The sequence below is a fragment of the Pantherophis guttatus genome, chromosome 2 (assembly GCF_059756535.1).
Source record: "Pantherophis guttatus breed Tessera chromosome 2, ASM5975653v1, whole genome shotgun sequence".
Classification (NCBI taxonomy): domain Eukaryota; kingdom Metazoa; phylum Chordata; class Lepidosauria; order Squamata; family Colubridae; genus Pantherophis; species Pantherophis guttatus.
This window is the reverse complement of record NC_142064.1, coordinates 216,565,483-216,591,545: the sequence shown is the minus strand read 5'-3', so window position 1 is coordinate 216,591,545 and position 26,063 is coordinate 216,565,483. Positions and strand designations below refer to the sequence as shown.

The 26,063-nt window shown below is 40.9% G+C and overlaps 1 protein-coding gene across 2 annotated transcripts in view; it reads right to left on the bottom strand.

The window, feature by feature from the left end:
- Positions 1-26,063, bottom strand: part of CFAP92 (cilia and flagella associated protein 92 (putative)) — a 79,876-nt gene that overhangs the window by 27,879 nt on the left and 25,934 nt on the right. For both annotated transcript variants that reach the window (XM_087887805.1, XM_034437877.2), the window contains exons 4-10: positions 25,292-25,354; positions 23,532-23,736; positions 22,840-22,965; positions 18,239-18,350; positions 8,857-9,026; positions 7,333-7,509; positions 5,608-5,792 (exon numbers count right to left, since the gene is read on the bottom strand). In XM_087887805.1, the coding sequence (XP_087743931.1) occupies positions 5,608-5,792; positions 7,333-7,509; positions 8,857-9,026; positions 18,239-18,350; positions 22,840-22,965; positions 23,532-23,736; positions 25,292-25,354 (1,038 nt within the window). The remainder of the gene's footprint in view (positions 1-5,607; positions 5,793-7,332; positions 7,510-8,856; positions 9,027-18,238; positions 18,351-22,839; positions 22,966-23,531; positions 23,737-25,291; positions 25,355-26,063) is intronic.

Below are 26,063 nucleotides of genomic sequence, written 5' to 3'. Positions count from 1 at the left end.
GTTGCTTGATTTAGAAATTTCTATTTCTATGCGACCTATTTCTTTTTTTCTTTTCTTTTTGTGGGTTTGGTTTCCATCCTGGTTTCCTTTCTACAAATTGTGTATCATCTGGTCGGTTTACATTCTGCTTTGTAGATTGGTCTTGTTGGTCTTGTTTTTGTGTCTCATGTTTCTTTTTTATCCCTTGTGTATCCTCTAATTGATTTCCATGCTTGTCCTTGCCTTGATAAGTCATCACATTAAGGTTAGATGCCACTTCTCTCAAATTTGTAGATAGTCCAGCTGGGGTGTCCGATAAATCCAAAGGCGATTCATCTGGTACAGTCTCTATAATTCGATATTTTACCTTTATTTCCAGCTCCTTCTGCTTATCCTGTATTATACCTGAAGATGTTAAGTTCGTTTTCAACCTGTTTTGATAAAATTCTTCCGCTCTTTCAACAGTATTTAGCTGGTATCTTTCTCCATGATATCTGAATATAATACCAACTGGGGCGTCCCACCTAAATGGGATATTTCTCTTTTTTAACTCATTCACCAGAAAACCAAATTTCTTCCTTTCCATTAATATCTTAGGTGGGAGTTCCTTGTAAATCCAAATCTTTCTTCCATACAATTGCAAATTAGAATTGAAGGAATTTTGCACGATATTATTCCTAATTTCTTTATCTGTAAAATAAATCACCACATCTCTAGGCAATTGCCTTTGCTTGGCAATCCAGGAGTTTATTCGATAAACTCTGTCGATCCTACAAAACACTTCCTCAGGTTGAACCTTTAGAATCCCAGCTAGAATTTCAGAAGATATTTTCCTTAAATCATCTCTGTTATTTTCCTGCAAACCTCTTAATCTTATCGCATATTCTGTGAAATTATATTGTACCATTAGAATCTCTTTTTCAATCTTTTGTTGCAAATTTTCTACATTACCAAACTTTTGATCAGCATCCATTTTAGGTTTTTCTTCTGAGCTATTATCCTGAGTGTTTATCAAATCATTTTCAATTTTTTGAGTTCTATTGTCCAATTTATCTTGAATTTCTTCCATTTTAGACTCTAGTAAGTTAGTATTTGTGTCCAACTGTATCATAAATTCTGAAAAACCATTAGCCACTTTTGAAAATTTTTTCTCCAAAAAATCAAACTTAGATTTCACCAATTCTTTAATTTCCTGCTTAAATTTTTCAAGTTGCTGATTCATAATCTCCTCCCTTCTTTCAATTTCCTCTAAGAGAAATTCTATTATATTAAAATCAGGTTTCTGAGACTGAAGAGTTAAAACTTGTTCCTTTAAATTGTTGGTGGGGGAATCCCCCCCCTATTTGTTTATCTGACTTTGAGAGTCTCAATGCCATGTTTCCGCCCAGGCAGGCTTTGTTAAAAAAAAAAAACAAGAAAAAAAAGACTTCTTTCCAATCAACAACAATATCAAGTCTCCAAGGGAAAAAGAGAGAAAAAAACACAGGAGCGAAGTTTTGTCTACAAATGTAGCCAGTGGTATTTATTCCGCTACATTGTAATAATAGAAAACGGAAGGACTTTCCCTTTCAGCCTCTCCTCCAGCCGCGGCAGACGCCATTTTAAAAGGCTTTTTTTCCCCTCTTTCTTCTCCTCCTTTCTCTTAAGTAATTTTTAAAAGAAAAGTAAAATACTTGCGGTTCAGTATTACAGGTCCAGCTCACATTTTCTTTGAGTAATCTGTTAAATTTGCAGGCTTGCTTTTGACGCCTGGCTCTGCATTAGCAGAGGTCTCCCAAAGCCCGGAGCAGCGGTTGGGGATATGGGGCATCTCATCCGCTCCGTCCCAAAAGTAAAAGAAAAACTTTTGGGACTCCGCGGAGAGTTCTACCCACCCCTGCCGGCTTTTTTCCATTCCGTTGTGAAGGCGGCTCTGACAGGCAGTGGAAGCTGACGATCCCAAAGGAATGTCTGGCAGCGATGAACAGCAAACCGGAAGACGCTTCATGTAAATGTTGAACAGAAGAGGCGAGAGGACCTGATCTGTCCCCGTCCACACACACACACACAGCCTGAGATAGGCTCAGAGGGCAGGGCCACAACAGGACCAACCCCTGAGGCACCCCACAAGTGAGAGACCTCATGGCCGACCTCTGCCCCCCGCCAACACCGCTTGTGTACGACCCGAGAGGTAGGAGGCAAACCACCATAAAACAGTACGTCCCACTCCCAACCCCTCAAGGTGTCGCAGCAGGATACCATGGTCGATGGTATCGAAGGCCGCCAAAAGATCTAATAGGACCAGAACAGAGGAATAACCTCTGTCCCGAGCCCTCCAGAGATCATCCAACAGCGCGACCAATGCTATCTCCATGCTGTATCCAGGCCTGAAACCCAATTGGTACGGTTCTAGATAATCCGCTTCATCCAGGGCCACTGTGAACTGACGTGCCACCACGCTCTCAACAACCTTCGCCACAAAGCGGAGGTTGGAAACCGGACGAAAGTTACCTAAAATGGTCGGATCCAAGGCAGGTTTCTTGAGGAGGGGCCTAACCACCGCCTCCTTCAAGGCAGCAGGAAAGCTCCCCTCATGCAAAGATGCAGTTATCACTGCCTGGATCCAGCCACATGTCACCTCCCGCACTGAATTGACCAGCCAGGAGGGACACAGGTCCAGCAAGCAAGTGGTCGCACTCAGTTTCCTCATGATCCTGTCCACTTCCTCAGGGGTAACAGGGTCAAACTCTTCCCAGACAACAAGACCTGTTGCCTTCCCTCTGTCTGACCCTGCCCAGTCAGAGTCCAAGCCGTCCCGAATCTGAGTGATCTTGTCCAACAGATGTTGACTAAACTCCTCGGCCCGCCCTTGCAAAGGGTCTCCCCCGCCCTCTGGTTCAGGAGGGAGTGGGAGACCCTAAACAGGGCAGCTGGGCGATTATCTGCGGACGCAATGAGGGTGGAGAAGTAACGACGCTTTGCTGCCATCATCTCCATCAGGTAAGAACGTGTAAATGTTCTTAGCTGTACACGGTCAGATTCGGAACGACTGGCCCTCCAACAGCTCTCTAGGCCTCTCCTCCGATGCTCATCTCCCGGAGCTCCTCAGTAAACCACAGAGCCAACCGAGATCTGCATCGAGTCAGAGGCCGCATAGGCATGACACGATCGAGAGCCCCGGCAGCTGCCTCATCCCAGGCTACCACCAGGGTCTCAATCGGGGCGTGGGAGAGAGAGAGAGGAATCATCCCAAGCTCCATCTGGAACCTATCCGAGTCCATCAGGCACCTAGGGCGGAAACAGGTGGTAGGTTCCGCATCCCAGTGAGGAGAGGTGATATCCTGGAAGTCCAGCCACAGGAGATAGCGATCGGACCATGACAGAGGACAGACAGCAGGTAATCCCCCCAAACTCACCATGCCATTGTTCAGAGATAAAAATAAGATTGGATGTGTGCCCCCCTTCATGAGTAGGGCCCTGAATAATCTGAGTCAGTTCCATGGCTGCCATGGAAGCCATGAACTCCAGAGCCACCCCAACCCTCCACCCAGGGATGGCAGATTGAAGTCCCCCTGCACAATAAGTCTGGGGAATTCCACCACCAGCCCCGACAGGGCATCGAGCAGGCCGGGCAGGGCCGTTGCTACGCAGCTGGGAGACAGGTACGTAATCAACAGACCCAACTGTCCCTGAGGGCCCCATCTCATGAGAAGAGTTTCACACCCGTCTATCTGAGGAACAGTGACCTCCTGTGGTCTCAGGGTCTCCCTGACAACAACCGCCACCCCCACTCCCCTCCCCTGGGCGCTTGGCCAGTGCAGCACCCAGAAACCTGGTGGGCAAAGTTCAGTCAGAGGGACACCTCCCTCTGGCCCAACCAGGTTTCCGTAATGCAAGCCAGATCTGTGTTTTCCTCCTCAATCAAATCCTGAATGAGGGGAGCTTTGTTAACCAGAGACCTGGCATTAAAATAGACCAGTCGGAGTCCAGTGAGCCTCCCCCTCAAACCCCCAGGCAGTCGGGTGGAACCAGGAGGGTCAGAGCATGGCACCACTCGAAGACAACGGAGACGAGCTTCCAAGTGCCAATATGGCCCTCCATTCATTCACCTGCCTCCATTCCCAATCACAACCGGAATCAAAGCTCCCACCCTTTCCCCAAGGTCCCCGGTGGACCCTGCCCCTCTTTCCCACTGTCGCTCCCCGTCCCCAGCCAGGACTGCCACTGACCCGGAGGAGTCCCCCCAGCAACCTTCCGGCAATCGCAACCCACCCCCCTCCCCAAACCCCTTAAAAATCTCACTAAAAACAATATAGCACTCTCTTACTATAACCTCTAGAACCCTTAAAACCCTTGTGCCACCTCTCGGGGTCCCAGGACCCGTCATTAAGGTAGATCTTCGCAAGGCCCACTGGCCACACCCAGGAATGGGGGGAATTCCTCAGGGTGACCAAGTCCGCTATTGTATATGTTCGCAAAGATATATATGGTGTGAGAGTATGAATGGATTGTCAGAAAAATTGCAGACTACAGGAATCATTTGCACTACTCAGATGACCCTGAGGACACAGATAAACCTCCGAGTGCCTCAACAACTCTCTAAAAGGATGCAAATGACCAGCTGTCTGCAAGGAATTTAAATCCTTCCATTCCCCACCATCCAGTTAGAGCTGAAGAAGCTTCTTGGATGAGAAGCAAAACATCTTCAAAGGAAAAACATGAAAGTCCAGTTTCCTCCTGAAAAAGCACCTTTGGGACAACCATGACCTGGATGACTGAGAATCTCTATAGACCTACTGTAAGATATATAGTGGATCCATAACTTAGCAATTAGTATGGAAACACTGGAGTGATACCAATAAAGGAGAGTATTTGTAGCTCATGGTTGAAATGAGGGGTCCTTGGTGCTCCCCGAGCTTGTTTTTTAGAAGATGTTTCATTACCCAAACTAGGTAACTACATCAGTGCTAATCCTGATTTTTCGTTTATAAAAAAACATCATTAGCAGTGATGATGTTAATCTAGTTTGGGTACCAAGCTCAGAGAGCACCAACAACTCCTCACACTGCAGTAGGAATTATACTGTACATATAGGATATGAGAGGATTGGGGGATGAGAAGTCCTCTCCCCACCCTAGGTCAAGTATAGAGTAGGATATAGAGTGGAAACAAAACAACAATAATAATGGCAGTATTAAGAAGGTTTGAAGTGGCTCTTAGTGAAAAACTATACGTAGAAAGAAGAATTGAAGGTTTGTGAAGGATAAAACTTTCTAAGTAAATTCTCTGGAGAATGAGAGCCAGAACAGAGAGGAGGATGAGAAAATCCTTTGCTGGTTTGATAAAAAAAAGTTAAAGTTGCTTCATTCAAAGCTCTTTAAATCAGACTGAAAAACAATCAAATGAAAAATGACCTTCAACGGTGGTCCCTGTGTTACAAAAGCTATAGTCAAGGCTCCCCCTATAAGAGAATTAAGGAGGCCTAGTGAATCCCTGTACATTACAAAAATTAAAGTTTTCTACATTTCATTTCAGGACGCTTAGAGTTTGTAAAGACTCAGTGAATCCAGAAACAAAAGACACTTTAAAATGTATTGTTTTGCCCCAGAATGCCCTTTATTATCACTCTATAGAACCAAAACAAATTACCTGCAACTCTTCAACTGGAACAGGAGTATTTGGTAAACAATTTGCAGACTTAATCTTAATAATCAGTGGGTTTAAGTCATGTTTGTGTTTCTCACTCATAATAGGTTTGTCTACAGCAAAACCTAAGTACGCTTCATTAAGTTTGGGGGAATTCTCTTCCCATCGACTGGCTGTATAGTATTCACCTGCAGATGGAGAGAAGGATCTGAATTATTTATAAGTGTTCAGATTTTTTAAAAATGTAAAATCTGTGCTGTCTTCGTGGATGAGACCATGTACAATTTTTTGCAAAAATATTAAAATGGGTCGTCTCTGTCTGCTTCCAGGATGTTTTTCCCACTAGACCTCCTCTATCCTGTCATTCCCAAGGGTTCCCCCAACCAATTACTAACTGGGCCAACCCTACTTAGCCACCAAGTACAGCCACCTGCTGGGGCCTACTGAAGGGCTGGCGCTAATGCAGTTAATGCAGCAAAACATTCCTCCTGAAAATATAAGTGGACCTCACTAACTCTCACTTTTACTACTTAGGAAATTCCAAGAAGAAGAGAATAAAGGGATACAACTATGACAGCCTCATATGCAAATTCTGATGCAGTAGTCCAAATTACTCAGGAAGCACCAATCTATACTGTAGGAAATAATAAAACAGGAAGCGGGAAAACATATGAATAGATTAATTGAAGTCAAAGATTTTCAGTCAAAAGCTTTCTTTGGGACCAATCAAGTAATATAGACTAAGAATAATTCTTATCAAAGATGAATATTAAAACATATTTTATAAGAACTATACAACAATATGGCAAATAATACAAGAGTACAATTGGAATTCATCTAATATCATGCCAATTGGTAACAAGGAGCTATGAATATCTAAAAGTTATATTTTTATTTTATGGTGATTAAATCAAATACCTGGAGGTAATTATTTCTATGAAAATATTCTGTTTAGTAGAAAATAACATTGTATTGTCCAGATGAAAGGAGATATTGAAAGATGAATGAAATACTCTTAAACTGTGGGGAAGAATAAATGCAGTAAAAACTGAATGTGGCTTCTGTAGTGATGGGCATTTTGAAAGCAGTGTCTATGCTGGTTTCATATATGTTTGGGTTATGTCCTCAAGAAGCTCCTTATTGGTTAGATATTATTATGGTGAACACTTGCAAGAAAATAAAGGTTCAAGTAAATAAATACATTGTTAAATTACAGTCCATTCAGTATACAATTGTCAATTTTGAAAGAGCTTTGGATAAACAGAGTGTGGACTCTTGCAAAAAAAAAAAATCAGTTTGCTTAGAAGACTGTAAAAAATTAAAACCATTAAAGTGGTTTTGGATCAATGAAGAGATAAGCTTAGATAACATGCTTCCATATCATCTAGGTTTTATTGATTGCCTAAAAATTAATGGTAATGACCGGTCTAATAATACTCTTTTATTACTGAGGAATTTTAACAAAGGAGAGAATGCTGCAAAGTACTGTCCACATTTCCAATTCAGACTGCCTCCAAATCACTAAACTGTCAGAGATCAGAACACCCAGATTCAGGTGAAGAGATAGGCCATGCAACTCAAAAATGCAACCCTGGCACTTTTGTTGTCATTTGATATGTACAGGAGGGTGGGGCTTGGATCCAACTTGCAGGTATTTCTCTCTCTCTCTGATATTCCTTCATCATATTCCCATTTTCCCTGTCACCCATCTCTGGAGAAGAATAATACCTGCTAGAAGAGGGATGAGGTCCAGCTGCAAAGCCGCTATTCCAAACTTCCTTGCCTGGGCTGCCAAGGCAGCTGCTTCTTTACCAATTGACTTCTGCACGGCCTGTTTTGCTTTCTTCTCAGCACTGAAAACATTACTTTTTTGTGATGGCCTCCGCTTTTCTGAGTGAATAAAAGCTGGAAAATTATAGAAATTAATTTATAATGTGAATAAAATTGATCTGTAAAGACAAAAAGGTGGTTATTAGATTTAGCTTCAATTTCATTGCCTCACAAACTGGAAGCTGAATCGTGACAACTGGATTTTTCTTTTGGGTTTGAGTTCATTTACCATCGTTCAATCTCCTGAGAACTCTACCTGGATGACTGAGAATCTTCACTGATACATTGCCTCACTATGTCTTACTTCTCTTCTCAGTTCTGCATAATGCTGCATATCTTGAAAGGAAAGAGCATGATGGACATACATATATATCCAGCCCTGAAGGTATGCTAAAAATGGTACAGGCAGAATGAAATCAGGAAGTTCCTAATGTGTCTTACTAAATTCTCTGCACTGCCACTCAATTCTCTCAATCTGAGCAGCAGTTCATTCATCCACTACCCATGGCACAATACTGCAAACTTGTAATATTATTGTTAAGTATTACAGCTCAATTATAAGGATCTCTGGGCACGTGGGAGCACCATACATTGGTTTTACCATATTTTTCAGAGTATAAGACACACCTTTTTCCCCCAAAAAAGAGGGTGAAAATCTGGGTGCGTCTTATACTCCGAATGTAGCTCCGCCCAGCTTCGTAACCCGAGATTTCAGAGGCTGAAAGAAGCCTCTGAAAGAAGCTTCAGAAAAAAAGCCTCAGAAAGGCATTTATCTAAAATAATATGGCAAGCAATAAAAGAATCAGTAAAGGTTCTAACCAAACTATGCTAACAAATCTGGAGAATGACACAATAGCCAACAGATTGGAAGAGGTTAATCTATATACCAATACCAAAGAAAGGAGATTGAACAGAGTACAGATAATCCTTCAGAATAAAAGCCTCTGAAAGAAGCTTCAGGAAAAAAGCCTTTTTTTCTGAAGCTCTGTTTCAGAGGCTTTCAGAGGCTGAAAAAAAAGCAAGGCACAGAGCTCACAACCAACCAACCTGTTGCTAAAATTCCCCTCTGGGAACAGCTGATTGGGGGTATTCCGGGAGGCTGATCCACCCACCAATCACCTTTTTTCTTATTTTCCTCTCCAAAAACTAAGGTGCATATTATAGTCCAGTGCATCTTATAGTCCAAAAAATAGGGTACTTAATTTTCATTTTGTCAATTTCATTTTGTCAATTTCTCAATTAAGAATTCTCAATTCTTAATTTAGATTTTATCTTAATCTAACCTTGTTAAAGATTGTTTTCAGTGACCAACCCAGATTGGATTGTTTTCAGTGCTGAAAAACAGATCATTACAGAGTTTACTTCATAAAACTGAAACCTATTTGCTACCCATACTGAACGATGCAGAAATGTGCTACTCACCTGTAGACGCTCTTTCCCTTCTGTCTGAAGAAAATGGTTTGCTCCCATTAGTTTTTAATGCTGAGTGTTTAGCCGACAGTGACACACGGTGTTTCTGTTTTATGATTTTAGCATCCTGAATGGTTTTTTCTTTAAAAGAAGATTCTATGCTCCCAGAAAAACTGAGTACACTTAAATGGAAAAGAAGGAATAAAGCTCATGTTATCCAGAGGAAAATGTTATATATTATCTATATTGCTGCTGCTGGAAAACCAAATTAATAGTTCCACTTAGATAAGGTAGAAATAAAAGGGATATAATGCAGGTGGCATTCTGAATTTTCTCTACAATCTATCCATCTTCTTGACTGTGGAAATCAAAATGCCCCCAACAGCTGAATCACCTCTCATCCAAACATGGGATTCTGTGCCTCTGTGGCTGCTGGGTCCTTTGGTGGTGGTGATGAATAGAATCTCATTTGCAACTCTTGGTTTTAATTCTTGCGCATTAGATCTAGATTTTATAAGAAACGCATACAGGGAACCTTTAACATTTATGGGACAGAGTAATAAGAGAGCAACAAGGTAAAAAGTAGAAATGAAATAGAACTGGTAACTATTTTATAATTTTTCTCTGTATGATCTAACTTGCTCAGAGCTATAGACTGTCACTGAAATGCTTTTTTTCCCTCACCAAAACGTTGCCAAGTCTTGCAGCTGTTGCAAAACCCACAGCAGAACCTGCAGGACAGCCTATTAGTTAAAAAAAAACCATTTGTGAAATAAACATTTGCTAAACTTACGCCAAGAGTTGATGAATGTCCAACTGCTTGTATAAGGCCATATGGAAGGTTGTCACACAAGGGCTGCACCATCACCATCCTGCATGTTCTAACAATATTGTGGTACTTTGAGAACTCTGTGAAAGCTGAGCCAATTAACCACAGATGAAAATCAGCTCAGTTTTCAATCCCAAGAAAACATGAGAACATTTTTGCAGTACTTGCTCCAGGATGCAGGGCAAGGCACTTAGTTCTAGTAGGAATTCTTACCTAATCCATCCTCCCTATCCCTGGGACTCCCCTGTCACTTCAAGTCCTCTCCCATCCTTCTCCACTGTACTTATGGTGGTCCAAGCTTGTTTTTTTATTCTTTCCCTGTCAAGGGAAAGAAATGATGAAGAGACCCAGGTAGTTCTCTCTGTCTGCCCATCTGTCTTTCAACAGGAAAATGCTTTGAAAACCAATCATAATTGGATAAAATGTGGCATGGGGAAGAGAACCTAACAAAAGGAAAGTTGTGTTGAAAATGGAACTAATCTGGCTAGAAGCTATGAGGAGACAAAATCCTGAAAAAATTCTCCCCATATGAGAAATGTAAATAGGGCACAGCACAAGATCTCATTTGCTCTTCCTTCTAAGCCCCATTCTGCTTCCCTTCCCAATCAGGTAACCTAGCACAGAGATATTTTCAAGAAACTAGAAATAATTCTAGAAGCCATTCTAAAACTTCCTGCTTCCCCAGATTTCTTTCTTCGTTATGAAAAGCAAACACAGCAAAGTTGAGATGTCTAGCAATGATTTTTCTGAAATGGTATAGGGCAGTGTTGATGAATCTTTTCAGCACCGAGTGCCAAAACGGGAGCGCGTACATGTGTGCCGGAAACCAAAAGAGCACATGGGCGCCAGAAGCATGATCTACTGGTTTCCAGCGTGCCACCTGGTCTCCTGGTTTGGGGCATGCATGCGCATGCAAAGACTACCTAGTTGGTGTCCATACGCTCACCAGAAACAGGAAGAGTATCAATGAAGCGTCCCCCCAGCCTGCCACCAAGAACCAGTCAGTGCAGCCCCCGCCCCCTCCTGCCACTTCTGCCAAGGGACTGCGCCTCTTACCCCAGCGCCGGACAGACGTTCTTCCCACATGAAGTCAGCTCCTGTGCACTGCCCCAGAAGAGCAGCAGCAGAAGCGGCAGCCACAGGGCAAGCAGCAGGAGTGATCGGCTGGCCCCCACAACCACTCCCCCACCAGTAAGCCAGGCCCTTAGCAACATCTCCATGCATGAGGAGCTGCACTTTCCTCCAGCCCACCTGGGTCAGCTCGCCCCCCCCCCCGACAGCGGCTCCTCCTCCTCCTGGCTGCTCCAGCATCCTGGCTGCAAGTGGCACTGCAAGAACCGCCGCCGCCTCTTTGCCCTTCGCCCGCAGCAGGAGTAGAGGATGGGGCAGCTGGCCACTCAGCCAGCAAAAGCTGCCACACTGCCCCGTGCACCAGAGGCGCTCCGGATGCGCATCAGTGTCATGGGCTGGAGGGCAGGGGCTGTGCAAGAAGCTCGCTCGGGTGGGGAGGGAGGGAAGCCCCAGCCCACCCATCCTGGCCAATAGCTCTGCTCCCCTAGGAAGCACCACTAGGATCCCCTTTCCACGTCTTTGGCCATGTGAGCCATTGCCCATTGCTCTTCCGGGTTCCAGTGTGCCGGCTAGCTGGTCTTCATGTGTGGGAGCACCAGAAACTGGAAGAGCAGCTACTCAGTGCCACTTCCAGGATGCGTGCCATAGGTTCGTCATCATGGATATAGGGTTTCTTGCCAGAGCCGGGGGTTGGACTAGAAGACCTCCAAGGCCCCTTCCAACTCTGTTATTCTGTTATTCTGCTTAAGCCAACATTAGGGACAGTTGTGGTGATGAGAAAGCAGTGCTATGAATTTGAGGGGAGCAAAAGGGCCCAAACATAAATACAGTTGGTGGTAGAAAAAAAACTGAAGAGAATGTTCTGGTGTTCCCTACCCTCAACCCCAATTTTAGAATTCAAAATCTAATTTCTTATAGTTAAACAACCCTTTCAATTCTTAAATAAAAAGAACCAGAACAATTTGAAAAGCAAATGCAATTAATCTTTAGTCAGACTAGAAATGGTATGCTTAAATTGCCTGTATGTCACTGTATCTCATTATCTGCATGTAATGTTAGATACAAATAGGGGGGGAAACAGGCCATTGATGGCTTCATTTATATTAGTAATTGAAAATGAATTCAATAATAACAAAAATAGTAAAGTGTTCAGATTAAAACTTAGAACTGATGAACTTTGTGGCTGCAAAGTTTAAATGTACTGCAAGGTTCTTTGGAAACACGTCATCTATTAATTGCAGACAAAGGAACCCATGGGACGCAGCACTCTCTCTGTTACAACCCTACTAAGATATTTGCTGGAATCCAAAGAAAAAGGATGACAGAGACCTGACTACTCTGCATCTTCCATACCCGACAAGCTCACCCCGGGTATTCTTAGGCTGAATGCTAGCAAGGTATGTATTCCTGGAAATACATGTGCAAAGCAAATGCTACAGGCTGGCTCAATAATATCTGTCAATGCTCAGCCTTCAAGCTAGCTCTACACTGGTGGAGAGGGAAGATCAGAAAATAAGATTCTCTGCCATTTGACTTGTTGTTTATCAACTGAATGATTTGTATATTCATGACAAATAAAGAGTTTGATGATCATAAAAACAGAGAGACATTTTATTGTTCTTTTCCAGTGTTCTATTCCAGTAACCTTTTCCGCACCGAGTGCCCAAGGCTCAAACCCCCAAAATGCAAACCCCCAAATGCAAATGTGCAAACCCCCAAAACGCATTGCGTGCATGGCCCCTGCACATGTGCCTCGCCCCATGCATGCTCATGCGGCCCCTCGCATATGCCCCCCCCATACATGCATGGCAGACCTGAAGACCAATGGCTGGTAGAAGGCGCGTGTGCATGCGCAGCAGAGCTGAACTGGGGCGATGGCTCGCGTACCATCAGAGGGTGCTGCGTGCCACTTCTAGCACGCATGCAATAGGTTCGCCATCACGGTTCTATTGCATTCTTTCATGATGTCTTGAAATTTCAAATATTTTTTGTTTCTTCTTGTTTCCCTTTTCAATTTGTAATGTTTAATTCCAAATATATAGCTTTTGCTAAAAATTTGATATAAAAGTATGATTTTGCTATTACTAATTGCTCTTTGGCTTTTCTACAAACATTGAATAAAAAGCTATCTGCTGCTTTAAAAGATTATTTCTGGAGATCCATGTTTTTCTCCAGGTATGACAAAAACAAATCCTATAAACTAATAACTACCTTAAGGAGGTTAATGCAGGACAGACTAGCTCAGATAATTCTCATGAACACAATTTGGGAAGAGAAATGTGTAGACAAGCCTTCTCTCTTTCCCTGATCTCTTTCCTCTATATAAAAACTATAACTTCTATAAACTCACTCTCAGCATAGCACAGCAGACTTGGAGACTCTGTCAAATTTACTAGATGTGTATGTGAATGCTGAAAACACTCAAGGGGGTTGTGAAATTGTAGAAAGTAAGGAACATGACCTCAAGAGAAATAGGCCAAATCGTTTAACAAACCTACAAGGAAAAAAAACGTGGCTTAAATCCAAAACAAGAGAAAGAATGCACAAAAGACTCGTGTGGCACTTCTTTAATCCACATGAGTACTGGGGTGGTAGTGATGGTAAAACACTGTACATGCAAGATTGATGTCAGCCCTGCTATGTAAAGCAAACCAATAAATCAATTCCACACCAAGCTAAGACTGCTATTTATAAATAGTAACAGAATCATGCCTATCGCTATCAAGGTCATCTTCCTAACTCTCTACAGAACCAGCCACTCCAAGTCTCTGCATGACTATGGCTCTCAGGAGACGCTCCAGAACAGAACATTTAGGAGTATAGTCTAATCAACTAGACAATTAAGAATTTCTAGCAATAAGAGTTAGAGAGTGTGTCACACATTTGCGGGCACTGTAAATGAACAGATTCTATCAACATGCCAGTTTAGTTTAATGGTTAAGGCAGACTAGAAAGCAGGCGGCAATGAGTTCTGGTTTACCTTATTCTAAAATAGACCACCAAAAAAATAATCATTCTTGGAATTTTATAGATGTGAGGTATAAATACATATGACAGGTTAATAACTAACCCTCCTCTGATTTCTATCTATATCAGTCATTTGATAATGGCTAATAATGATAAAGCTAGAGTCTCTGACACTTCAAGAACATCATGAATAGCTCAAGAGCGATTGAATTATTTTAAAAAGGAGTTAACTCAGCTCAGAATAACTATGGAAGAAAATTTGTTTGCAGCAATGAACACACATTTCTACACTGACTGGCATAGCATCACTTGCAATGCAAGTGTGATAAAAGAAGCTGTTTCCTTTGGCAACAAATCTTATTACTGTCAGATTTTCCGAAATGTCAAACCCACATTATTCAAATTATTTGCCAAGGAATGTTTTAAGTTTATTTCCTTGGCAACATTAACTTATATCTGCAAAAATGGGATTATAGGATTGTAGTACTTTTATTATAGTTATCATGAACAGTTAACAGGTGGGAATGGGTTGTTATCCTGGGGCAGAAAAATGGAAAAACAATAGATACATTAGGGAAAATGCAAGTATGTGACTAAGAAACATGTATTTGATCTACAAAATAGGAAATTAAGCTATGTTTAAAATAAGAAATGTAGTAAATCAAGAAATCTTAAAACAGCAACAAGTCTCAACATTATTTTCTCAAAAAAACACAATTTTAGCACCTTACAAGAATCTATTTCCAGAAGTTCAAGATTCCCCAATCTCTTTTATTTCAAAATGAGAAGTATAATCTGATGACTGAGGTGTGAAATGGTTTAACATCTTTCCCACAATCTCAGAAATAATTGAAGGAAATTTCCAGAGTGAAGGGAAATTGACTTAAAGGGAAATAACTATTTCAAGAGTCTGTAGAAGCTGCTGTTCTTTCTGTTTTAGCTCATGTTTTATTTATTGTGTTCTGTATGTGTTAAATTTTATTGATTTTTATCTATGAAAGCTATGAAAACAACAACATTGCCATATATCAAAAACATCTCAGAAACATCCAGCAGATTATTACAACTAAAGCCCTCCAAAACATCTTAAGTAAACCAAAGGACCCAGTAGCACAAGAAAAAAAGAAATAATCTACAATATAAGCATAAGGATTCTTAACAGCCACTATATAACAGCTGGATGTGCAGAAGGCTAGCAGAGCGCATCCATGAACATCAATCAATCAATCAGAAGACATGATAAACACTCAATGTCACAACATTAATTTTAACTGAGAAACATGACCATCCTAAGACCAAGCTATATTCAAAAAACACCAGGGAATTCCTGGAAACCTGGCATTCAGGCAAACAGACACATTTATTCACAATTCAAAAAATACAATAAAACAGATAAGAAAACAAAAATACCAGAACACATTCTCCCTAACAACCCACACTCGGATAAGAGAGTTAATAGAAAATTTCCAAAAGTGATTAAAACGTGAGGCTTGTAAATGCAGGGCCCTTTAAAAATTTCCACTTGTGGTTGAAAGTAAGATACCTAAATCAGTGGTGAAATCCAAATTTTTTACTACTGGTTCTGTATGCGTGGCTTGGTGGGCATGGTGTGGCTTGGTGGGCGTGGCAGGGGAAGGATACTGCAAAATCTCCATTCCCACCCCACTCCAGGGGAAGGATACTGCAAAATCCCCATTCCCTCCCCACTCCTGGGGGAAGGAATATTGCAAAATCTCCATTCCCACCCCACTCTGGGGTCAGCCAGAGGTGGTATTTGCTGGTTCTCCGAAATACTCAAAATTTCCGCTACCGGTTCTCCAAACTGCTCAAAATTTCCGCTACCGGTTCTCCAGAACCTGTCAGAACCTGCTGGATTTCACCCCTGCCTTAAACCCTTCATCTCCCAGTGTTCAAATCTGGGGAAGACCCCTGTCCTGTGGTCTCCTCACTAGGACCAGCCCTCCAGAGGACCTGTGGGTGATTGTCCCTCCTCTTATCCAGACAGGTTCTGAAGAACCAGTGTACCCTGGTACTGGTTTGGTAAATTACTTTGGTCTTTGCCACAGTCATTGACTCCACCTTCATATAGATATCTACACTGCCATGCCTTCCCCTGAATCCCCATTATTATATCTGGACTGCTTATGAATATATTATGTTTTTTATTTTAATCTTTATATTGTTTATTTTTGTTTTAATAATTCTGCAATCTATCCATGATCTGATCAGCATGCAAATTTTAAAAAAACCAAAATACAAAGTCAGCAGGTGCCAAATAAATGCAAAATAGCATGTACCTACAACTTTTTGCATGGGGATGAGAGGCTTTTCAGGAGAGCAGACAGAGAACTGAGAGTAAATGTCACAATTAATTACTTTTATATAGCTGCTCATCTCACATATGGACTTTGGGTGGCATTCACAATAAAACAATCCAAATAGATAGAAACTGATTAAAAATACCACCAAAACTAATTTAAAAGATAAAAACAACCAAAATCACAAAAAAGCACCTGAAACAAAGAGATAATTATTATGTAACACTCTTAGTAGGCTCCTGCCTATCATGGGATTCAGGCCAGTTAACAAAACCATTTCTTGAGGGTCTTCTGGAAACCCAACCAGATTGGTCCCAGACTTACTTTGGAGGAAGGCTTTTCCAAAGTGTGGAGCCACAGCAGAAAAAGCTTTCTTCCTAGGTCCTACCCAACAAAACTCCCTGGCTAATAGGACTCATAACATGCCATTCCTGCTAGAATAGGTGTGATGGGTAGATATAACTGGGAGAGGCAGATCAGAAATAACTTGGTCCCATGTCATGTATTACTTTAAAGGTAAACACCAGCAGCTTGGATTGGATCTGGAAGCAATAGCAATAGCACTTAATATACCACTCCACAGTGCTTTACGGCCCTCTTTCAGCATTTTACAAGAGTCAGCATATTGCCCCCAACAATGTGGGTCCTCATTTTACCAACTTCGGAAGGATTGAAGGCTGAGTCAACCTTGAGCCTGGTGATATTCGAACTGCCAAACTGCTGGAAGCCAGCAGTCAACAGAAGTTTGTAGCTTGTAGTACTGCATTCTAACCACTGCGCCACCATGGCTCACCAAGCACATTGACAACTAATGCAGATTGTGGAGCAGAGGTGTAATGTATACAATTCTTGGAGAACAGTACAGTAACTGTGTACACCACCGCATTCTACATTAGCTGAAGCTTCCAGATATTCTTAAAGAGTCAGCTCTAATTGGCACAACTGGCACAGCTCCTGTTGAAGAAATGACCTTGAAGCAAACTGTCTTTAAGACTCTGAAATACAGAAAATTATCCACTAAAGCGGGTGGAGGTGGGGATGGAATAGGTGAAGAATGAAAGAGTGAAATGCAGAACCCAGAAGAAAAAAAAGCAAAGTGAAAACCTAAGCACTTAGATGTAAGGAAGAACTGACAGTTAGCCCTTTCGCACTGTATCACCCACTTTGAAAAACTGAGAAGTGCAAAGGTATCATAAATAATATGCACGCCATTGAAACTTTATCTTGTTTTATTACCGCTATATATATGTAGGTCAGGGGTATCAAACTCAAGGCCTGGGGACCGGATCTGGCCCGCAGGGTGCTTAGATCTGGCCCACTGGGCTGCCCTGGAAACAGCAAAGAACTGGCCTGCAGTACCTCTGTCAGCAAAAACGGAGCTCGGGAGGCCCGCAAACAGCCCTCCTGAGCTCTGTTTTCGCTGGCAGAGGGTTGCATGAGGCTGTTGCAGCTGAAAACGGAGTTCAGGAGCCTGTTTTCGCTGGCAAAGTGCCCAGGCCACCACAGGCACCCCCAACAAGAGTGATGTTGAGCCAGCCATGCCCACCTTGGCTACACCCACCCTGGCCCCTGAGGTCAAACACAACCCTGATGCGGTCCTCAATGAAATTGAGTTTGATACCCCTGATGTAGGTGCACATACACAATCTCGTAATAGATTCAGATGTTGTTAGACAGCAAAGAAATGTCTGCACATAAAATGGTGTAGAAAGGACAGCAGAAAAATGTATGCAATAGAGTCCCGGGTTCATTCTAACTGCAGTGACAGCATCTCCAGTGCATGGAGTCTGAACCTCCATCTAGTAGTAAGGCACTGAAACAAGCCAAAAAAGGTTTCTACAATGTGGTGGGAAAATAAGGCTGAATAGCTTGTGAATATAAAAGGTTTCCAAACTGAAAGTTGGTTGGAACACCCAGATCTATCTGCTGTATGATGTCAAAGACAGATTTCACCTTTAGCTCTCTCTAAACTGAATAACAGCAGAGAATAGATAAAAAGGAAATGTCACCAACACGTTGTTATTTGTCTGCAGAAGTTCAAAAGGTGTCATGCTAAGACACCTCTTTCGCTTAACTGAAAATGAAGCATGTCCATAGCATCAGAAGGGGAAGAAAAGAGCTATTTTTAATTTTATTGAAAGATGCACAGTAAATCTGTGTCACAATCAAGCAGAAGTTATTCTAATATTTGCACGTCCTGCAGACTTACCTCAGTGAATGGTTCAATTCATCAGGTTTTGCAGGAGGCTGTGTAAAACTAAATTTCCGAGAGTATTTTTGATCACTAGCCCTGGATCCATTTTCCGTGCGCTTGCTCAAACCTGAAGTAGGAAGACCAGTAATATATTGTAAGGGACTGATGACTGATTAGTAAACTAAGTAAACATACACAACACAATACAAAATGTGCCTTTTCATGAATAAATCTCAGTAAGTTGAATGGGATATCCTCCCAAGTTAAGTTTGAGTAAGATTTTAATACCAATAATTGAGCAGCAGTTTTTTTAAATATAGAAAAAATGTAGATGTCAAGTTTTGAGGTCGTCTTGAATAAAATGTATTTCAAACAAAATCTTTGAAGAAAAAACTCCTATTTATTGAGCACGACATCCTAACATGACTCCAAACGAAGCCAACACTGACTTCCAGCCCCAAAACCCTCCCTTTCCGTTACCCACTCCCCTGCACTCATTGGCCATCTTCCAAGTCATTCTACCCCTAATCTACTCCAGCTCAAAGGAATTCCCCCCTCCCATCTCATCTCCTTGGAAACATTATCTCCAGGGAAAATAAGTAGGTGAAAAGTCAGCCGTCCCTTTCCAGACACCTTCGCTTCTCCTTCTTATGTCAGCACTAGAGTAAATGCATGTTGAATTGCTGACAGTAGATGGATACTAGACTACAGGCACTCTAAAATGGAAATGATTAGTTTCCCTCAGCCACCACCCATCCTCACACAAAGATAATGGCTTAGGCTTTCTAAGAAATTTGTAATGCAAAATGGCATAATATTAATCCAAAATTAAAACTATACTCCTTGGTTTAAAATGTTTGGAATAAATCAAGAGTCAGGAACACAGCATCTGTACCCATAATCAGATATATGATACCAATAGAAAGTAATCACCAACCTCCATTTTATTTTTTTAAAAACCCTCAAAGTAGCCAAAATGTCTCAATACAGCCAAATCTTAAAGGTTCTCTGTTCCATGAGGCTTTGTGAGACTCCAGATACAGTAGTATCTCTGCTCATGACCATAATTTGTTCCATAACTTTGGTCGCAACCCGATTTGGTCGTGACCCAAACTTAATTTTGGAAATTTGGTGCTTACAAAAAAAAAATGGCGTGGAAGGGGAAATCGGCCACGGGGAAAAAAAAATTAGTCAGAACCCAATTTAGTTGTGGTCAGAAGCGTTCGTGACCAGAGGTTCTACTGTATTCTTTTTTTTTTTCCAGTTGTATTTTTGGCTTCTGTGACATTGCATAAAGAGAAGTGTAAGAAAAAAGGCAGAGGAATCACCAGAAAACTATGGGATCGCAAAAAGAATTAATATATTTGAGTTTAGCCTGTAGTACAGCATTTCCTGTATGCTCTGAAGCAATTTCACTTCGAAGTCAAAATTCTGCACAGCCCTGTCCCATAACAGATCTAGTGTATCATTCTAGACTAGTCTCCTTGAATTAATAAGTGTGATAAATTAATAGACCCATCTGGGTAAAGCATTGTGATTTCTCTCATGAAAAAATGAAAAATACAATAAATATAATAAATAAATACAAAAATAAATACAAAAAAAGCAAACAAAAATAAACTAAAGACACAGAACCTCAAAGAACTATAAAATGGGCTCCAAACATTGGGAAACACCCAATAAAAGCTGACAATCTCTCAGCGAAATTCTTTTCTGGACTACTGTAGACACTACCGTTGAAGAGGGTTCATGGCATCCAAAAGGTTCCTGAGGCCCTGGTGGCGCAGCAGACTAAAGCACTGTTATTAACATCAGCTGCCTGCAATTACTGCAAGTTCAAATCTCCCCAGGCTCAAGGTTGACTCAGCCTTCCATCCTTTCTAAGGTAGGTAAAATGAGGACCCGGATTGTGGGGGCAATAAGCTGACTTTATATAAAAATATACAAAAGTATGAAGGCTATTGCTTAATGCATTGTAAGCCGCCCTGAGTCTCTGGAGAAGGGCGGCATATAAATCAAATTAAAAAAAAATGCTGCTAAGGATCTTCTATCTTCACTGGATGTTATTAGGGATTGCTTGCACTAGAACCCAAAACAGAGTTTTGAGCCATTTGAAAGAGCCATTTTTAACTTTCAATTTCTTGGGTTCTATGGATTGGAACAGAAGCCTCTCTCATAGTGGGCCTTTTGTCTAGTCTTCTTGAGAATCAGTTTGGAATTTTGGGTGAAATTCAATGAAAGGGTTTCATGGATAGAGTCCACTGAGTTCACAGACTCGGACAGAGCTTAGTTTTGCTGGCTTATCTTGGAAGGAAGGATGCCTTCTCCTTGCAGCTCCAGAGATTTTCAAATTTCCAAAGCAAATTTTCAGAGGAAAGAAGAAGACAAAAATCCGCTGACATGATACAGGATTTCACCCACTCGGGCAAATGTGTTTGCTCTATGAACAGTTTAAATGGGAGTTGTGGAATATAATGGGTGATTGGAAAATTATAACTTAATGCAATATCTAAGAAATTCATCAATTTAAGAAGTATTTATCCATGTTTCATGTATCACACCAAAATAATAGCACAATTTTAAACAGGAAATAGAGCAGTGATGGCGAAACTTTTAGACACCGAGTGCCCAAACTGTGCTTGCACGCATGCCCAAACTGAAAGGTGCGCGCACAAGAACGTGCGCATATGTGAACATGCGCAAGCATGTGCATGCACGGACATGTGTGAGTGTGCAGACATGTGTGGATGTGTGCGGACATGCAGGTGTGCATGCATGGACATGCGCAGCAGAGACCCGAAGACCAGCTGGCTGGTGGAAGGCAGGGCATCCCAACACCGGGACCACGGCAAGAGGTAAGATCTTTTTCTTTCATGAGTTTATGTTTCATCGTTGGCAGGGAAACAGAAGCTCATGAAAGAAATGCCACAGAGATCTGACCTGGGGCAACAGCGCACGTACTAGCAGAGAGGGCTCTGTGTGCCACCTCTGGCACGCGTGCCACAGGTTCGCCATCACGGAAATAGAAGATACAATATTCAGCAAAAAGGCAATGACCCAGTGGAAATTAGGTCAGGACTTGTACAAAGCTGTGTTCTTCAAACAGCAACTGAATGGATACATTCGTCTAGTTAAAAAAGCTGAAATCTGTTTAGCTAAAACACATTTTTATCAACTGTTCTGCTAATGAGTTCATTTTAAGGGAACAAAAAAAGGGGCAATTGCTTTTTTACAACATATAAATATACTGAATTTGAAAATGTGTCAGGCAAGAGAAGTACTTGAATTAATTTAAGTACATCCTTTTTAAAATCAGAATGGCTTATATAAATCAATATGAGAACAAACTTAAAAAAACCAGCCTGTAAACCAGCCTCCATCGCTGACTATTGGGGGTGAGTCTTTGGCCCCCTCGGAGAGGGCGCGCAATCTGGGAGTCCTCCTGGATACGCAGCTGTCCTTGGAGGAACATCTGACGGCTGTAGCCAGGGGGACCTTTTGTCAGGTTCGCCTGATTCACCAGTTGCGACCCTTTCTTGATCGGGATTCCATGTGCACAGTCACTCATGCCCTCATCACCTCTCGCCTGGACTACTACAACGCTCTCTACATGGGGCTCCCCTTGAAGAGCACCCGGAGGCTCCAACTGGTCCAAAATGCGGCTGCGCGGGTAATTATGGGAGCTGCATGGCGCTCCCACATAACACCGCTCCTGTGTGAGCTGCACTGGCTCCCAGTGGTCTTCTGGGTGTGCTTCAAGGTGTTGGTTACCACCTTTAAAGTGCTCCATGGTATAGGACCTAATTATCTTTGAGACCGTCTGCTGCTACCGACAACCTCCCATCGACCCGTGCAACCCGACCCCACAGAGAGGGCCTCCTTGGGGTACCATCAGCCAAACAATGTAGGCTGGTGACCCCCAGGGGGAGGGCCTTCTCTGTGGGGGCGCCTACCCTATGGGGTAGCTGCCCCCAGAGATAAGGAGAATCCAAGACCTCGGTGCCTTCCGCCGTGCCCTTAAAACTTTTTTTTTCAGCAAGTGGCTGGCTTAACGTATTTTTAAATATTTTTAATTGGTTTGTCATTTTAAACTGGGGCCAAATTAATATATATTCTTTTAATTGTTTTTAATGTTTGTATTGTATGTTTTTATCTGGCTGTACACCGCCCTGAGTCCCTCGGGAGAAGGCGCGGTATATAAATTTGAAATAAAATAAAATAAATAAATAAATGTAATCACATAAATTTATAAGCTTAGCTTTGCCAGAACCATGTTTGGACAAGGGGAGAGACAAAACCCAACAGCATGTAATTAGTACATGACAAACAAGTTTGTAATAACTTTTACATTAAAACATCTTACCCAAACTGAGAACTAACTTCTATAAATTAATGAGATGTCATTGTAACATGGTGCTCGTATTGAAACAGAATTATTTTTTATATAGGAGAGAAATGAAAAACAGGCAAACAATTAATTGCTGCATTTTACATTAACTGTTACCACAGAAACAGCGGAGCATGAAATAAGATCACAGTTGAAGCTCATCTTTGTGGTATATATCAAAGTACTTGTATATATAATATAATAGAGCCTTATGTTCACAGTATCTTACCTGACAAAGCATCTGCTGTCTGTTTTCGCACAAAGGGTACTACTGGTTTAACCTTTATGACACTGGGTTTGGCTTCATTATATTGTAAGAATTCTCTCTGATATAAAACCATACTCTTGACATTACCTTGAATAGGAAAAAGCAGTACAAAGTTACATTTACAGCTAACAATTTGTTTACTATGTGCTTATATTATTAAGAGAAAATAAGATGGGTAAGTAAACAGGAGTTATGCTGACAATTTTGTGATATCAATCCAAAGATTTTACTAAACAGGAAACAGATATTGTTGTATACTTGTTGTATACGTTTAACAATTCCCCTATGTAGGACAGAAATGTCAAGATCAAAATAACCATTCTGTAAATCTTTTAGTCTCTTAGGAAGTCTTTAAAGAAAGCTGGATAATAGTTGATGGAGATGATTTTACTTCAGTTGATTTGGATGAAGATTTAGCTAACTTTAATAAAGTAACTATAGGGTCACTATAGAACTGTGTTTATGGTGGCAAAATATCAGAAGTCTGGTTGCACTCCAACTAAAAAAAATCCATTAAAAGGCATAACACTTATTAGTTTCTTCCAGTCAGGTATATATAACTGAAGACTGTAATAAGGTTAAAGTCAAAAATGTTAATTGTATTATATGACCAGAAATTGACTCAAGAGTAGCGATGTCTTAAATATACTTACCTTCAAATTCTCCTTGATCTGTTAATAGGTTACTCTTTAGTTTACAGAACCTGGCTTTTGAACAAACCTTTTCCTTGAGATCCCATAACCTTAATTTTATGCTGTGTCCTCTTAGCTTTATTAGAAACTCATTGGTAACATTAATTTCAATGCTGTGGTTCCATGAAATCCATATCTGGTCATTTTCAAGCCATGGTTTCACTATCTATTAAAAAAAAAAAAAAACTACTGAAACAATACATGATCAACAATATTTTCCAGGTCACAATTAAAGAATATGCTTTTAAAGCACTAGAAAGACCAATCAGTGAAGGAGTAAACATATGTTTTCTCCCCTCTGGCCATCAGCTGAAAGTCATACAATTTTGACACACATGTATAAAGAATCTTATTAAAAGTAATAATGGCTGAAACCTTTTAAACCTCAAACCAAATACATTCAGTGTGATCAAACTTTAAATTTAGGCAGATTTCCCTAACAGTATAAGTAAACTCAATATAGACAGAGAAACATTTTATAGCAGGCCAGCATATTAGAACATCAAGGCCGCTACTAACTACTCTGGCTGGCAGTAGCTCTCCTATATAGTACTGGAAAATTTCTTTTAGTTTCAGAAGCCAAGGGTTGAACCCAAGACTTGGATGTTCAAATGATGTTCTCTCTTCACTGAGTAGTAGTCCTTTCCCACAAAATGAAATATAAGCTGGATATTATAAAGAAATCCCTTTTGCCTGATGTACAATTAATCCTCAACTTATGACCACAACTGAGCCTAAAATTTATGTTGCTAAACAAAACAGAATTTTGCCCCGTTCTATGACCTTTCTTAAGTGAATCATTGCTGTTGTTTAAGTTAGTGACATAGTTGTTAAGGCAATTGGCTTCCCCATTGAGTTTGCTTATCAGAAGGTTGTAAAAAATGATCACTCCACCCTAGGCACTGCAACCATCATAAATACAAAAATACAGTTGCCAATCATCTGAGTTTCGATTGCGTGACAATGGAGATGCCACAACAATCATAAGTGTGAAAAATGGTAATAAATCACTTTTTTCAGTGCCATTGTAACTTTGAATGGTCACTAAATGAACTATTGTAAATCGAAGACTACCTATATGGTCATGCTTTTAAAAAAAAAGCAACTGAAAAGCTGTAGTTGACTTAACATCCCAAATGCAAAAATAAAAAGTCAGATAGCAATAGCACTTAAGACTTACAGTATATACTAATTCATAGTGCAGCCCTCTCTAAGCGGTTTACAGAGTCAGCATATTGCCCAAACAATCTGGGTTCTCATTTTACTGACCTTGGCAGGATGGAAAGCTGAGTCAATCTTGAGCCAGTCAGGATCAAACTTCTGGCAGTTGGCAGAATTAACCTGCAATACTGCACTCTAACCACTGCGCCACCATGGCTCTTCATTTGGTGCTACAAAATGCTTCATGTTGATGTAAGGTTGGGGTGTTCCTTATATAATATACCTCCTTTAATGTAGGAACATGGAAGAATTCTCCCCCAGATCTTAATGTTCAGGCAGGAACATACTTAGAAGGTAAAATCCTTCAAGTACTAAAGACCTCAACCTTTGACTGAAACACAATTGAGCACCCATGGAAATATCACTAAATAAAACTAGTGGATCAAACCATATCTGCTGTCAAGTTGAAACCACACAGAAAAATAAAATTAATGTCATCCATCCTAGGTTTCGTACATTATTTATTGTCATTCATTCCCCAGAATCTTATCTGCACTTACTGAAATATTAAGCGTGGATGGCTTTTTAAATTTGCTTCGTTCGTTGTCCTTTGGAGTCCCTGGCTAACAAAATGACAACAGAAGTAAGAAAGGAAAGGAGGAAAAAGCTATGACAAAGAAAACAGACTAATGAAAAATACAAAATAGACTATTTCATTCTATACATTTTGGAAGCCTCCGATCTATTAATATGCTATTGATCCTATTTTTCTAATATTTTAAATCAATATTTTAACTATTAAAATAATGCTATGTAGATTTTATAGCACTTTAAGTTAGAACCATTGATTCTAAAAAAACCTTGAGCGGGCAAACAAGTTGTTAAAATTCTCAGGAACTACATGTATCACCAAAACACGATATTAACTTAGAATTCTCCTTTGCCAACAACCTTCTATTTTGTCATCCAAGCTCAACTGCAAATATGTGTGTATAATAGAGTAAGTCAATTTACTGGTAAGGTTTTCAAGGATGTAATTGTAGATTGCAATAAAGGTTACAGTTAAGACCAAAAGTCATAATCCCAATAAGAAACTAGAGTTTGTATTTGGCTTGCTTAATTCGGTGTGCCTTCTGAAAGTAAACTAAGCACAGCCACCACCATTTTCAACAGCAAATAATGAAATGTGCACTGTGTATTTCCATCTAACATTGGGACATTTATGAAAGGATAGGATTTACATTATGATATCACCACATGCATGTTTTTTTTTCATCACAACTAGAAGCAGATATAATTAATTCCTCCGGGCAACAATGTGAATTTAGAAGC